The sequence below is a fragment of the Otolemur garnettii genome, unplaced genomic scaffold (genome assembly GCF_000181295.1).
Source record: "Otolemur garnettii isolate 467f Iridium unplaced genomic scaffold, OtoGar3 scaffold00023, whole genome shotgun sequence".
In the NCBI taxonomy this organism is placed as follows: domain Eukaryota; kingdom Metazoa; phylum Chordata; class Mammalia; order Primates; family Galagidae; genus Otolemur; species Otolemur garnettii.
In genome coordinates this window covers 1836309-1853471 of record NW_003852418.1, presented here as the reverse complement: position 1 = coordinate 1853471, position 17163 = coordinate 1836309, and the positions used below count along the sequence as shown (strand labels likewise).

Sequence of the window (17163 nt, the reverse complement as noted above, 5' to 3'; positions counted from 1 at the left end):
TGACAGGAGACACACAACAAACGCTGAATATGCATCTAGTGTTAGGTAGTGACGAGGGCTAAACAGAAACAAAGTGATCAGACTAAGAGGGCAGAGAGCCATGAGGTATGTTTTAGACAGGGTGATCAGGAAAAGCTTGGAGGAGATAAATGATCAATGCTCGAATGAAGTGAGGGGAGAGCAAAGAGAATGACTAGAGGAAGAATGGTCTAGAAAGAGGGCACGCCCAGAGCATAGGTATATTTGGGTTATTTTGAGGAACAGAAAGGGGACCCGTGGGGCTGGGGCATAGGGAGCACTGGAGAAGGTGGAAGGAGATAAAGTCAGAGAGGTGGTTTGGGGACAGATCACCTTCGTGGGCCTGGCAGGCAAGGTAAGACTCAAAGCTCCTTGAACACATGATTTCGTGCCCCTGTGGCTGGAGTTAAGGATGGCCTACCTTAGCACCCACCCTGAACACAATGAACTGCAAACATCTATGTAAGTGTCTACTTCCCGAAACAAGTGAGGGAGTGTACAAATCACTTGTAGCTAGCCTGGTGCTCAGCATACATACTTAAGGGGCCAAAACATGTACACACATTTTAAGGGATGTTACCTATGTATTACTTTGTGAAGTTGAATTGATGGTACCATTATTGGTCAAGTATATCTGGACATGCTATGCACATCCAGTTTACCTGCAATTTGTACACTTTTAGAATGATCAATTTTACTTCCGACAAGATTGCTTAAAATGTATACACCTTTTTTGGCACCCTTGGTATATAACAAGTGGCTAAAAATACTTGTTTAGGTGAACTGGTGTTTGTTATCAAGGGGGAAAAATAATGTGAACTTACCCATAAAAAATTTTAACATGGAAATTATCATATATACATAGGGAAAACTTCAATTATACAAAAAATCTAAATATATATGCTAAAGTCATAAATAAATTCAAGAAATAAGCCTCATTTGAAAAGAATAACAAAAAGAAGCTGCCTATGTATGGAATAGATAGTATGCAGAAAAACAAGACAAGTAGGTAATAATGAACTCAATTAATTACAGCCTAATTTCCACCCACAAGCTGAAACAGAGTATCCCCTGATTATATGAAACCTAGGATATCAGATGGCCCCATCAGGAAGGCGGGTCAGCCTGCCAAAGACAAGGTCTTGCTACACGTGACTTCCCAAGGGTATGACCAATAATTCCTGTGTGTTAGGGGCAGAAGAAAGGGGTGATGCTCCTACCTCTGCATCCAGAGTCGCTGAAGCCACAATCAATCGAAGATCCCCTCGCTTTTTTTGAATCTAAAGAGGTGGAAAAAATGAAAACAGTGCAATACTTGTGGATAAAATAAGTTGATATCTGGGTTTTTTTTTTGAGACAAAGCCTCAAGCTGTCCCCCTGAGTAGAGTGCCGTGGCATCACAGCTCACAGCAACCTCACCAACTCCTGGGCTCAAGTGAGTCTCCTGCCTCAGCCTCCCAAGTAGCTGGGACTACAGGTGCCTGCCACAACACCTGGCTATTTTTTGGTTGGAGCCGTCATTGGTGTTTGGCAGGCCCGGGCTGGATTCGAACCTGCCACCTGAGCCATAGGCGCCAAGCCACAAGTCAATATCTGAAATTTACTTCAAAACAATCCAGCATGTGTATTTTTTGGCCAAAGGGAGTTTACAGACGAAACAAGGCTGAACAGAAATCAATCATTATTAAAATCACAGGTAAAAAGGGGATCATTATATCAATATTTCTAATTTTGTAAATGCATGGAATTTTCTAAAACAAAAAGCTTTCTAAAAATCTTAAGAATATAAAAGACCTTTAAAATCCAAATCTGAATTTATTGAAAATAAAACCATTTTTTTCCTGATACTTGGGTCTTGGGATAGTCTGAATCCATGTATAAATTAAAATATGGAAAAGTATATCAAAACCAAACAATAAAAGATAGCACCAAGACAGAAATACAGCAAAATATATTAACAGTTATTCAAAGAAACAGACAATCAACAAATAAGAGAAATCATCAAATTAAACTACAACAAAAATATATAGCAATGAGTTTTTTAAAAATCTGTCACAATGGGGCAGCACCTATGGCTCAAAGGAGTAGGGCGCTGGCCCCATATTCCAGGTTCAAACCCAGCTCTGGCCAAAAACTGCAAAAAAAAAAAAAAAAAAATCTGTCACAATGGCAAAGATTTTTTTTTTAACGCTACTATTCAGTGTTGGCAAATATTTGGCGGAACAGGCCTTCTTATTATGCTGTTCCTGAAAAAGGTAATAACCTGGCGGGATAATGCCTCGTAAGTATAAAAAACTCTAAATTTTTGACCAAGGAATAAAATAATAATGACAATAAGTGACTAAGTACAGCACAGCTAACACAGACTAAAGTTATGGATGAAGTATGTACAATGCCCAAAATGCCTGGCTGAGGGCTCTGGAATCCAGCCCACCCTCCCCTCGCCTAGCTGTGGACATCCTCCCAAAGGAAGCACCCGTCTCTACTTTGCACCTCATAGTCTAGTTGTGACACTACACCTGCACCACCCTAAGATTTGACGTTTTCGTACTTGAGCCTCACAACTAATACTGTACAGAGCAGCTCTGCCCAACAGCATGCTCTTCAGGGATGAAGCGGCTCCGTACCTGCGCTTCCAATGCAGAAGCCACTAGCCGCATGTGGCTGGAGAGAGAGCCCTTGAAATGTACCTAGTGTGACTGAGAAACTGAACTTTAAAATTTTATTTGACTTAAATCCAAACAGCCACAGGTACAAATACGGAGGCTACCATTAACCTCGTTCTAGAGATGAGTAAATTCGGCAGTAAGAATGTGAACCCAGGCAGTGGAACCCAGAGCCCATGCTCTTCTCCACCCTGTCTGTCCTGCTTTCCAGACTCTGGGATTGGGCATCTGTAGAGGTAGGACGGAGAAGACTGGCCATGAGGCGTAATTGCTGAAGCCACATATGGGTTCACGGGGGTCATTTATACCTTTTCTCTACTCTGAGGTATGTTTGAAACCTTTATAATAAAAAGGTAAAAATATAACAACAAAAAGAAACAAATATGAAACAGACTGAATTACAGAACTGCCCACTGCAACAGTATTTAAATCGTTTAAAATCTGAAAGCCATATAAATGGCTCACAGTAGGAGAAGAATGAAATACTTTCTAGTAGAGATGCGATTATACACCTATTAAAAATAACATCTGCAAAGAATATTCAATGATGCAGGGAAATGATCTTGATGTGACATTAAGTATAATGTGCAGGATGCTAAGTAGCACACATAATAGAATCCCTACCACGCCAAAACGAATGAACATACACACAGAAAACAGAACCAGCATTCTACCAGTGATTTTTCCTGAATGGGTAGGATTATGGATGATTTTAATTTTTTTCTTTGGTATTTTGTTGGATTTTCCAAATTGCTACAATTTCTTTCTTAATCAGGCAACAAAACAAACACACACACCCCAAAAAACTGGCAGTGGAGACATACCTTTTTTAGCAAGCCAACGGCAATGTCAGTGTACAAGGTCCTCTCATGAGCCTCGTCCAGCATGATGGCGCTGAGAATCAGAGGAAAGCTCTCCGTGAGCACCGCAACAACTCACCCCACACGACCTCATCTAGACCGTCTGAGAGACGCGGTACCTAGCCCCCATGCAACCAGCCTGTATCAAAAGTAAATCCAAATCTCTCCTCTTTGACAACAAGGTAATTAATTCTTAAGCTAATATAAATGATAGTATTATTATACCTTAACAAAAAATGGTACATTACTATCCTTAAAGAGTTTTAAAATCCATATTGAATTCCAATAGGATTCAGTACCTGATTTTAAATGACAACATAACCTATAACCCCACAGAGCACATAAAAATTGGAACAAGGGGGTGGCGCCTGTGGCTCAAAGGAGTAGGGCACCAGCCCCATATGCCAGAGGTGGCGGGTTCAAACCCAGACCCGGCCAAAAACTGCAAAAAAAAAAAAAAAAAAAAATTGGAACAAGGCTCAACCACCTCAAAACTGTTAAGCTTCAGAGGCAGCTAAACAAGCAGGTGCTCACAGCTATGACACACATGTACCAGACAGTCAAATGTGACCTCTTCTCTCAGAATGCCAGAGTGTGATGGACAAAAATAAAGGAGGGAGAAAGTGATAATTATTCGGACTCTGTGTATTATATTCAAGAGAACACTGGCCAGTTAGTTTTCTCCATAGTCACCATCAATCCTGAGGCATGACAGAGGTCAGATAAAAAGGAAAAGTTGACAGACTGTTTAAATGATGACTGGGATTCTTAATTGGTCCATTTTTGACTGTAAAGAGACTATCCCATGTAAATTCTGAGAACATCAAGGATTCCAAAAAGGAAAGGTCAAGAGAAAAGCATCAGGGTAGCTGAACACAGGCATGAATCTCAGCTACTAACACAACCGCTTCTCAATCTGTTTGTGAACTTTGGAAACTTTAGGAAAGTTATCATAGGAAAAACACATTTACCTATATTTTGTTAACAATGGATCAACCATCATCTCCCTGACCAGCATTCCATCAGTAAGAAACTGAAAAATAAAAACACGAAGTTTTAGAAATAGTTGACACTGTAATTGTTTTTAAGTTCAAGTATAACTTTGTTATGTTCCAGCACAACCTCTTCACCAGGGTGTGTATAAGTCAATTCCCACAAAGAAAATGCCCCACTATTTTCATTATCAAGAAATGGGCCTGTTTATAAACAACATCGAACACAGGAGCTTCAGCTGGGGTTGCAAATCGTTTAGCAGAATTTCACCTGCATTTACTATGTGGACTACAGCTAGGCCCCACTTCCTCTGGGCCTGCTCCGCAGGTACTACTGATGAACAGGCAGTGAGGATAAGCCTGTGTCTGCCCAAAGGAATATCATGAGTCTGAGATAATTATTCTTCAAACATCCCCAAAACCATAGATTGCAGACCCTAAGATTATTAACCTCAACTGATATTATTTTCGGGAATCTAGATGAAGGGGCCAAGTTAAAAACATGGGCTATGGTGTCAGACTGATGGGAGTTTAGATCTACTAGATCTCTTACTAGCTGTCTGAACCTTGGGCAAGTTACTTACGTTCTCTGAGCCTGATTCCTCATCTGTAAAAGCGCCCACCTCACTGGGTTATTGTGAGAACTAAATGAGATAGTATAGTTGTTCTGCAGTATCCTCAGGGGATCAGCTCCAGAGCCCTAACCCCTCAAGACACCAAAATCTTTGGATCAAGGCCCTTATATAAAATGGCTTATCTGCATACAACCTACACAGATCCTCCATTATACTTTAAGTTTTCCCTAGATTACTTATAATACCAAATAATGCGTCAATGCTATGTAAATATTTGTTATACTGTGTTGTTTTTTATTTGAATTACTTTTTATTGTCCTTTGTCACTTTTTATTGTTGTTTTAAATATTTTTGATTCCAGGTTAGTTGTGGATACAGAAACCTAAAATGTGAAAGGCCAATTATACATGGAAAGGTTTTATCACAGGACTGAGCACCCAGGAGTGTGCAAGGATTGGCAGCTACTATAATTTAGGACTAACACTTATCAATTGCTTCAGAAACACACCATAACAGCCTTGTTAAAGGACTGAATTTGGTTTTGGGTGCTGTTAAACATCCCCACGCATGCTGGACCGTAAGTTGTTTTTGAGAATAGATTTCCATATTTTTTCTTGGACCTGTTATTGTCACATACATACACAGGAGAACAAGTGAGAACTTGCCACCAAATGTCAAATCACCAGTCAAGAACTGAGTGCCTTAAAAATTATAACCAAATGGAACACAAAAACTTTTTATGAAAGACTCAAATTTGGAAAACAAGGTCTACATTTTTATAAATCATTACACTGTCCATTTAGCTCATCTGGTTATTTCAAATTTTCCTCTGTGGCAAATTGAGAAGTAAACAAGATTCTAATAACCAATTTTCATTTCATCAAAGCTTCTTCATTTACTGTTTCATTGCACTGATCAGACTTTGATTCTGGCATTGTGGTATGCAGTAGACACCCTATAGAGGTGATTATACACTGATTACTACTCATGCTAACTATCTTAACATTAGCAACTAGGTCAAAGAACACACCTATAAAATCCTTTATCATGTAAAAATGGAAAGTTCTAACTAATGCTATGAATTTTACACTTTATCAATTTATACCACTTTTTCCCTGTTTTTAAGTCATTTGCAGGCTTGTTTTTATTATGATAGCTATCTGAGTTAGTGAAAAAACAGTAACACTCATGAGAAAAGACCGCATTGAGTCCTGATTTGATCACTGATGAGCAAATTAACAAGGCAAGTAAGTCATTCAACCTCCTAGGCTCTCTACCTCGTCATCTATAGAACAAAAGGCTAAACCTTACTTCCAAGCTCCTTTCTGGGCTGAAATTCAAGGACTCTTTGAAAGAATTCTGTACCTCCCAGCAGACTAACATCCCTGAGGGCCAGGATGATTTCCTACACTTTCTGCAAGAAAGTATCGTGTACAACATCGAGAGCTGCTTGTTTTAAATTCCCCGCAAATAACCTCCTTCCGTATTTCCACTAGGAAAAGCAGCTTGAGAACTTCACCTTAATTCGCGTAGCCAGCAGGTCAGTGCAGTCATCAAAGCGAATGCAGTAGCCCACCTCATGGCCCAGCACTGCACCCCTTTCCTCAGCTACTCTCCCTGCAACCTTTGGGAAGAAAGATCATGCTGAAAATAGAGACATAGAAATTACTGCACAGAGCACATACTATGGAAAATCTAAAAGTCATTTATTTTTCAAATGGTTTATGAACACAGTGAAAAACAAGAAAGGGGCAGGTTATTAGAGAACAAGCCTGAGATAATATTTGCTATATTTTAACTGATATATTTATGTCTTGCGCTTCATTCTGTCATAGTCTTGGGGCAACTTATAAGAACATACACAACAAAAATAAACTGATTATATATGGATTACTATTAGATGGTGTACTTATAACATATACAACAAAAATAAAGTTACTTAAAGATGTTACAGATGAACATCAAATAAATTACAGATAAAATATCAAAGCCCATGAAAAAAAATTAAAAACATAGATATGCCAATGTTTTTAAAGTTGAGTCACGAGTTCAGCTCTAAATTTGGTGGCCAAAGCAAAAAGGCAAGTAAAAGAAGTAAGAGTCACCCTGTCCCTGTAGAAAGAGCACCCCAACCAGCAACAACTTTTCATCTCCAGGCTTTAAAACAAAGCTGGTTACACTGGACCACGAAGGCAGGAGAACAGAAATGGTCAAATTCAACACTGGGCCAAGTTCATTTCACTTTGAAGACAAAGGTTAATGCTTCAAGAACCAGATACCTGGCAGCGCCTGTAGGTCACTGGGTAGAGCGCCAGCCACATACACCGAAGCTGGCAGGTTCGAACCCAGCTCGTACCAGATAAAACAACAATGACAACTGCAACAACAACAAAAAAAAAGCTGGGCATTGTGGCAGGTACCTGCAGTCCCAGCTACTTGGGAGGCTGAGGCAAGAGAATCGCTTAAGCTCCAGAGTTTGAGGTTACTGTGAGCTGTGACACCCCAGTACTCTATTGAGGGCAACAGCTTGAGACTCTACTGCAAAAAATAAAAAAATTAAAAAAAGAACCAGATACCTAAAACAATTCACACCAGTGTCACAGCTATTAGAATCACTAAGATGGGAAGTGCAGACAAGAACACAGATTTGTGGGGAAAAGGTGAATGAGTACAGGAGAAGATTAATAAAAAATCTAAGCCAACATAATAAAGTAAAAGTAGAGACAGAATCAATGACGTATTATGGAGACCATAAATCCCATCTACAGACAGAACTTCCCCCATATGACAAATGAAAGCTGAACCTAAGAAAGAGAGGCAAACTCTCTGCACTCCTCTAAGAGGGCTATTCAGAGGGTACTGACGCAATAATAGAAAATATTTAAAATAATAAACATAAAAGTGGAGGAGTAATAATGCTTATCATTCAGTTTCATTTAAAAGAAAATATAGTTTAATGTTCGCTACTAACTACCTAACTGAAAAGAACCAAGGGGACACGACATTAAATAGAGGTTTCCAGGGACACGGCACACCAGGGATGGAAGGAGTTCAGGCTCTCTCTTTCACAGGCAAGGCAACCTCCTCTCCCCCAGGCCACCCACTTCCAGGGTGCTGAGGGGTCCTGATGCAGCCAATCCATCCCAGCAGCCCCAGCTCAGGAGCACAGAGGCTCCCTGCACTCAGCTTATAAGCCAAGCATAACCGGAAAGTATCTGCCCATCAGTGGGTAAGAAACTAAAGAGCAGACGTGGATCAGAAGTGGCTATGCCTAGTGACTTGAAGTTACAGATGTAGGAGGCCAAAGCAGAATCAATCACCTAACAGGTGGTCTATGCCGTGTGGTTTTCCAAAATATCTCATGAAACCAGACATTCATTCTACACTGCTTTTTGCCTCTGGTGGTTGTATTTCCCCAATAACCAGCATTTCACCAGGACGGTTTTGTTATTGTTTCAATTACAGCCCTACACATTATGCTATAAATCTCGGGAAATGGTACAAATAGAGAATGTGTACACAGAGATAATGGGAACTTGTAGAGAAAATAGAATGAACATAAACAAATGAATCCCACTCATAAAAATACAATCATTTTATGGGTCTATAAAATAAAAGTCAAACCTATTTATTCTTTTCTCTTTTTGAAACAGGGTCTCGCTCTGTCACTGAGCTACAGTGCAGTGGCATCATCATATCTCACTGCAACCCCAAACTCCTTCTGCCTCAGCCTCCCAAGAAGCTGGGACTATAGGCACCCACCACAATGCCCAGCTAATTTTTCTATTTTTATAGAGACAGGGTCTCCCTGTGGGTCAGGCTGGTCTCAAACTCCTGGCCTCAAGCCATCCTCCTACCTTGGCCTCCCAGAATGCCAGGACTACAGGCATAAAACACCATGCCCAGCCTGGTTTATTCTTATTACTTCACTATTTATGTACATTTTCTCTAATGCGTATGTATTCTTATTTTCCGACCTTTGAAAATAATTTATCATTTATGATCACACTATGTCATTTTCTACTGGATGTTTTTTTCCTACTCCCAAAGGTAGCTCAGAATCTACTGGCTTTTTCCTCCTCCCCCCATCGCTGTGCCCAGCTCTGCCCTTACCCTGCCAGCATGGCACACCTACCTATCTACCTACCCACCCCACCTGCCTAGGACTCAAACCTATGTCACCACCATGAGGGGATGCTACTGTAGCCACTAAACCATGCTGGCTGGTTCTGCTGGCTTTTCAATCTCTATCATTTAAGTTTTGCTCTTTATAACTTTATCAATTGGACTGGACAAACATTGTCCTTTTGATAGCCGGTCACTCAGCACCTACTTTTCTGGCAAGTACTGTGCCCTAGACCTCCACAAATTGTATCTTATTAAATATACACAAGCGCTTGAGACAAGCAAGACTCCCCCGTGTTTACAAATGAGGAGACTGAAATAAGACAGGCGTTAAAGCTTGTTCTGAATCACAGGTCAAGGAGGGCCTGGTCTTGAAGCCAAACCTATACCACATGAGTCCAACAAACACAGTCATGACTAACTGCCTCTCGTGGAGATCAAGCAATAGCTTATGCAATCTGGTTTCAGGCTCTGAGATTGTTTTCAGATTTTAGTCTGCACACAAAGTACTTTCTGAGACGCAGCATTTCAAACTTGGCAGCTCTATTAATATTACCCAGTTAATGTGTACACTCTTTGTTCTTTCAAGAGAAAGCTTGTGGTTTCATGGACATTATCTATGGCTACAAATTTGAAACTAAAATGCAAGCTGATTAAGAGCTAGTATTCCAAACCACAAGAAGGAAAAATTGCTTTAATTTTTAGGTAACTGAGTCATCTTTCAGTGACATAAAAGGTTAACTCTAGCATTGCAAAATAGTTAAATAGTTTCCAAATTGTAACCCCATTATTATACACACAAAAACACACACACACACAACACATACACACAGAGTCAGGTAGAACCTATAAAATGTTTATCGATAATTTCTAATTTGAACACCAGTAGAAAATGGACTTTGGGAAAAGGATTACACAATAATTAAAACTCCATATAAAGTAAAAATAACCTGGGGAAACAGAATTAGTTAGTTTCTTGTCCAGGTAAGATGGCAATTTATTTCGCCCCCACTTCCTTCTCTTAAAGCTAATTTAAAAACAACAAAAGAATTAAAATACATTATCAACAAAAAACTTCACCTTCAATAAAAGAAGAAGATACCCACAAGCCCGAATGATACACCAGGAAGCACAGCTGCCAAACACTGGGAGGTCTGAATCTAGAAGAAAGGAGGGGCTCAGCACCTGTAGTTCACTGGCTAGGGCGCCAACCACGTACACCAGAGCTGGCAGTTTCTGATTCAGCCCAGGCTTGCCAAACAGCAATGACAACTACACCTACCAAAAAAAAAAAAAAAAAAAAAATAGCCAGGCATTGTGGCAGGCGCCTATAGTCCCAGCTACTTGCAAGGCTAAGGCAAGAGAATCGCTTAAGCCCAAGAGTTTGAAGTTGCTGTGAGCTGTAGGGTGTGTGTAGGGTAGGGTGTGCGTGTGTGTGTGTGTGTGTGTGTGTGTGTGTCTCGCTCTTGCTCAGGCTGATCTCGAATCTGTAAGCTCAGGCAATCTACCTGCCTTAGACTCCCAAAGTGCTAGCATTGCAGATGTAAGCCACCACACTCGGCCATACTTAGTTAATAGTCTCAGAAAAGAGAATAAAATAAATGGAACAGAAAAGTATGATAAAATGTAATAGAAGAGAATTTGCCCAATATAAAGATCGAATTGAACCTGAAGATTAACTAAAGAGTTTTTCCATGTTTAGAAAACATTGAGACAAAACAATCAGGTATATCCTGATGACAAAGCAATCTTATAAGCATTCAAGTAAAAAAAGTAAGGTAAGAAGGTAGTGGGAAAATCCTTGCCAGACCTCAGACTTTGATATGGTATCCTCAATGCCAAAAGGCAGTGAGGCAAAGTCTGCACAGTTCCCAGGAAAAGAGAGTGTGAATTAAGAATTTTAAACCAACAAGGACCAGAACTGAATATTCTCAAGCATGCTTTTAAAAATTAACTAATGATAAAATGTAGCCCATGCAATTCAGGGTTGGCAAAACCCCAGAAAATAATTGGTGATAAGCATTCAATCCATTTACACTAGAATTAAGGTTAAACACCTATGGGAATGATTAATAATGTATATCTTATAAATCATGAAATGACAATAACAACTCTACAACAAATGGAGGGAGGGAAAGTTGAAAGAATAATATGTATGCTAATTTATTCTTCTTTCATAACAGGAAACTGTACCATGGAGTCTGAAAAATAACATCCTGAAGTTTTTGTAATCTTTTTTCTTATTTTTCAAGCGAGAACAAATTCTCTTGTGGTGATATCTAAAGCTCAGTAACTACTCTTTCAAGTTTCCTGTTTTGTTAAATTCATCAAAAGTAAATATATGTTTATGATTCCTTTTCATAAAATTATTCAGCCAATCATTCATCTCTATCTTTAAGAGAAGCTTGGAATGATGTTCACAAATGTTCATGATGTTTGTGGTGAATGGGGAAATTTGGGATTTTTACAATTTGCTTTTACTTCCTCAGCACTTTATTACTTAAAATGTTCATAATGTACAGGTATCAATTTTACAAAAATATTCAAATCATAGTTCTTTTTCAACTGAAGAATGAAATTCTTAAGGAGCAACTTCTATTTATTTGGAGTTTTTAGGAAGTAAAAAAAAATTCACAGAAGTAGAAGATACAGAGAGAATCTTTGCAATACAAAAAGAAACTCACTGTAACAGCAGCCACTCTCCGAGGCTGGGTCACTCCTACCACTCTTCCTTCGGCGGTCCAGCCAGCTTCTGCAAGGTACTACAAATGAAACCACATCTAAGTACATCTGACACCACTTCTCCAAAAACAATCTCCCCCCAAAGTGCCCCTACATTGTGTTAAAATCACTGAGAAAGTAAATAGCACAGTTTTTGTCCCAGCAGAACTTTCAAAATTGTTTTACAGATGAAGGATCAGCCTCCTGCGTTGCTGAGACTATACGCATCTGCCACCATATCTGCCTGATTTTTCCTTTTGGTGGGGGGGGGTGGGTAAAGAAGGGCTCTTGCTCTTGCTCAAACTGGTCTCAAACTACGACCTCAAACCCTCCTCCCAGCTTGGTTTCCCAAAGTATGAGGATTACAGGCATGAGCCACCACACCCAGCCCCAGTGCCCCATTTAATCCTCACAACAAATCTTATAAGGAAGGTAACATACATCATCATCAACAATACGTACATGAGGAAACAAAGAGGTCGTGTAACTTGTCCAAGGAAAGGGATGAATATCTAGTGCTGGAATTCAAGTTCAGTAAACCAAAGCCACGACACACAACCAGGACATAATCTATCATCCAAATTCAACCACACATAGTTAATTTCTTAGTTGTAGTCTTAAGTGAAAGAAAAATAATTTCCATAAAAATAAACAAGCTGACTAGGTGTGGTGGCTCAAGCCTATAATCCCAGCACTCTGGGAGGCCAAGGCGGGTGGATCACCTAAGCTCAGGAGTTTGAAACCAGCCTGAGCAAGAGTGAGACTCCCATCTCTAAAAATAGCCTGGCACTGTGGTGGGCTCCTGTAGTCCCAGCTACCTGGGAGGCTGAGGCAAGAGGATTGCTTGAGCCCAAGAGTTTGTGGTTGCTGAGCCGTGATGATGCCAAGGCACTCTATCCAGGGCAACAGACTGAGATACTGTCTCAAAAGAAAAAAAAATACAAATAAATAAACAACCTGACCAGGAAACTAGCCACCTCCATACACTGAGACTCAGATTTCTATTATAATAAAGATACTGCAAAAGCAGGTGTAGTGCTGATGTCAAGAGAAGGGGCGTCCAGGAGGGGGATCACTATGCATAGGCCTGCTGCCGCCTCAGTTCTCTACTCTCTCCAAGGATTACCAAAATCTGATCTTCTACCTAAAAGACAGAATGAGGAAGAACTTCACCAGTAACAGTACTAATAAAAACTGTACTGAAGAAGAACTTGTTCTCACAGTCCATTTTTTTGACAGAGTGAAAAATATCATCTAAGTGTGGAATTTTAAAGCTGTAAGTATTTGGTGCTTTAGCATGCTGTACTTTTCCAAGGAAAGATATTACATAAATCTAGAAGAACAGTTTATTGAGAGAGACCTGCTTCATATCCTTGCTGTAACCTCCAGTTCCTCAGCCTTTCCAATTTTCCTAAGCCATAACTCAAATTGAGCTTCAGAGTAAGCTGGAAACAGTGACTGTCTCAGGGAAGGGAAAATGAATGACTAAGAGAAAAGGGAACAACAGGAAGGGCAGCAAATATTTGGGCCAATAATATAATACAATCTATCACAATGACCTAGTCATTTTCAATAGCAAAACTTAGGAGATTTGCTTTTTACTATTTATTCCCCTTTTTAAATTTTAATACATTTAAATGCATTTCCTATTCAAAACAGTCCTTATAACAAAATACAATTCCATAAAATAATTAAATTCAAATGCACTTGTGCTTTGAGCCAACAATTCCACAACCACTATATTATTCTATAAATATACCTATATGTGTACAAAATAACATGTACAAACTGATTAACTGCATCATCATGATAATACAAAACAGGAAACGACCTTAATGTCCATCACTGGAGATTGGTAAAATAAACTACATGCACATGCTGTAATCTATGGGACTGAATAAAGAATGATATAGTATGTGGAAAAAAGACAAGGTGTAGAGTCACTGCCTGACTTCAACATGTACGACAAAATTATAGTAACCAAAACAGCATGGTACTGACATAAAAACAGAAACACAGATCAATGGAACAGAACAGGAAACACAGAAATAAATCTATGCATTTACAGCCAACTAGACCTTGGGAAAGAATATTTTCTGCAATAAATGATGCTGGGAAAACTAGATTTTCACGTGCAGAAAACTAAAACTAGGCCCCTATCTCTGACCATTACAAAAATCGAATCAAAATGAATTAAAGATATGTATATAAGGTGCTAAAAACCATGAAACTACTAAAAGAAAACAGCAGAAATGCTTCATGACTTTGGTCTTGGCAAGGATTTTCTAGATACAATCACAAAAGCACAGACAACAGAGAACAAAAATAGACAAATGTGATTACGTCAAACTAAAAAGCTACTGCACAGCAAAGAAAAAATCAATTAAAGTGAGGAGACAATGTACAGAACAAGAAAATATATGCAAACTACACATCTGACAAGGGGTTAACATCCAGAATATATAAGGAACTCAAACTGCTCAAAAGCAAAAAAAAAAAAAAATCTTGGCTCAGCAACTATAGCTCAGTGGCTAGGGCACCAGCCACACACACTGGAGCTGGAGGGTTGAAATCCAGCCTAGGCCTGCCAAACAATGACAACTACAACCAAAAAATAGCCGTGCTTTGTGGCAGGCACCTGTAGTCCCAGCTACTTGGGAGGCTGAGGCAAGAGAATCACTTAAGCCCAAGAGTGGGAGGTTGCTGTGACAATACAGCACTCTACTGAAGGTGATATAGTGAGACTCTGTCTCAAAAAAAGAAAATCCAGTTTAAAAATGAGCCGAAGACCTGATTAGACATTTCTCCAAAGATCATATATAGACAGCCAACAGGTAAGGAATATGAAAACATGTTCAACATCACTAATCATTAGGGAAAGACAAATCAAAACCATAGTAAGATACCCCTGGGCCCCAATTAGAATGGCTATCATTAAAAGGACAAAAAAAAGGATGTGGAGGAAGGGGAATTCTCATATGCTATCAGTGGAGTCGTAAATTAGTACAGACATTGTGGGCAACAAATAGTATGGGTCAAAAATTTAAAAACAGAACTACCATATGATCTAGCAATCCCACTACTGGGCTGACATCCAAAGAAATCTTTCAGTCCATCAAACAGGCTTCTGCACGCCATGTTTATTACAACACTATTCACAATAACCAGGACACGGAATCAGCCTAAGTGTCCATCAACAGATGGATGAATTGTAAAAGAAAAAGTGGTGTATGTGTATAAGAGAATACACTTCAGCCACAAAATGAAATCGGTGAACCTAGAAGACATCTGACTAAGGGAAATAAGCCAAGCAGAGAAGGACAAATACTACGTCATTTCACTCACGTGTGAAACCTAAATAAGCTGATCTTGTAAAAGCAGGGAGTAGAATGTGATTGCTAGTGTCTGGGAAGGGGAGGGGGAGAGGAGAAGTTAACAACAAGTACAAAGCAAAAGTTAGGAGGAATAAGTCCGGATGTCTTTTGCACAAGAAGATGACTATGTTCAAAATAACGTGCTGAGCTGGCTCTGTGGTGCAATGGATAGCACACTGGAATTCTAACATAATGTATTAGATATTTCCAAAGAGTTAGAAGAACAGACGCTGAATATTCTCACCACACAAAAATAGTGAACATTTGAGGTGATAGATACGCTAATTACCCTGATTTGATCATTACACAGCGTATACGTGTATCAAAACATCACACTATAGCCCATAAATACGGATAGTTATGATGTGACAACTGAAAATAAAACTTTAAAAACCAATGAATGAATAAGAAAAAAGATAAGACATATTAAAACATTTATAGATGTTTTAGGGAGAATATACATATGAAAACATAAATAAATGCACATACATTTCTCTGTAAATGCATGATAAAAAATCTCTACTAGGAAACTGATAACAGGGCAGCACCTGTGGCTCAGTGAATAGGGCACTGGCACCATATACCAAAGGTGGCAGGTTCAAACCTGGCCCCGGCCAAACTGCAACAAAAAAATAGCCAGGCGTGTGGCAGGCGCCTATAGTCCTGCTACTCGGGAGGCTGAGGCAAGAGAATAACCTAGGCCCAGGAGTTGGAGGTTGCTGTGAGCTGTGAACCCACAGCACTCTACTGAGGGCAATAAAATGAGACTCTGTCTCTAAAAGAAAAAAAGAAAAGAAACTGATAACACTGGTTGCCTGTGCATAAAGGAAATGAGTAACAGAAGATAAAAGCAGAGGAAAATCTTTTTCTTATGTCCTTTTGTGCCTTTTGAATTTTAAACCATGTGAACCCACTAATATTAAAAAGTAATTAAACCCTAACAATAAAAAAAAAACCTACCCTCATGTGCTGTCATACTACCCAGCTTGGAGCCTCAGCCCCTGCTATTTCCATCTGGCCATCTTTCCCCAGACTCAGTCCCTCAGTAGGCCTCCCCTTTTCCCTGGTAGCTAAGCCTTGCTGGGATAAAAGACTAGCCTGTTGTGATATATTTATCATTGTTCTAAACATGTGCTGCCCATCCCTGTGGGAGGATTATATACATTGTCACCCTCTTGCTTTCTAGCCTGGCCATGATACTTGCTTTGACCAATGATATTCAAGCAGAAGGACCACTTTGGGTCAGAAGTTTTAAGCGCTATCTCATGATTCTGCCAACAACCACAAGATCAACAAGTCCCACATAAAAGCCATACCTTAAGCCTCAGTGCCAGTGATGACACAGAGTGGCCTCAAAGCCAACCCAAGATGACCACATAGTATGAGCAAGAAATAAACCTTTGTGTTTTAAGCCACAGAGATTTTCAGAGATTTTACCTTTGTTACCAAACATAGTTTATCCTAGTTTGACTAAATGACCACACAGACTAATTCCAAAACAAACTAAAATTATGGACTATCATGTGGCCTTTTACCTCTGTGCTTCATTCCCTGACCTCACTACTCTCTGCAGTGTCCTCACCTGAAAAAGGTAATGATAGTACCTACCCCTTCGAGTCACTGAGGATTACACAGATCAGCATGTGTGAAGTACTCACTTCATGTAGCACTTATCACTATTATTATCGTACTATAATCAGTTATTATTACTAGTACTATTATTATATTACTCTCTAAATGATAATCACTCAGTAATTTAGCATGGTCCTTCTCCTGTGTTGCTCTATAAGAAACAAGTAACTTGGCTCGGCGCCTATAGCTCAACCGGCTAA

The 17163-nt window shown here is 39.5% G+C and overlaps 1 protein-coding gene across 4 annotated transcripts in view; it reads right to left on the bottom strand.

Annotated features, from left to right (window-relative positions):
• Positions 1 to 17163, bottom strand: part of DHX35 (DEAH-box helicase 35) — a 79470-nt gene that overhangs the window by 44037 nt on the left and 18270 nt on the right. For 2 of the 4 annotated variants that reach the window (XR_002772747.1, XM_003787593.3), the window contains 5 exons: positions 11921 to 11998; positions 6631 to 6735; positions 4516 to 4577; positions 3509 to 3578; positions 1239 to 1298 (listed from right to left, as the gene is read on the bottom strand). Coding sequence is in view for 3 of the 4 variants with exons in the window: in XM_003787593.3 (XP_003787641.1) it covers positions 1239 to 1298; positions 3509 to 3578; positions 4516 to 4577; positions 6631 to 6735; positions 11921 to 11998 (375 nt within the window). In the remaining variant the exon portion in view is untranslated. Of the gene's footprint in view, positions 1 to 1238; positions 1299 to 3508; positions 3579 to 4515; positions 4578 to 6630; positions 6756 to 11920; positions 11999 to 12775; positions 12795 to 17163 lie in introns of those variants that run through there. The other 2 variants (XM_023512024.1, XM_023512023.1) reach the window with 2 other exon arrangements.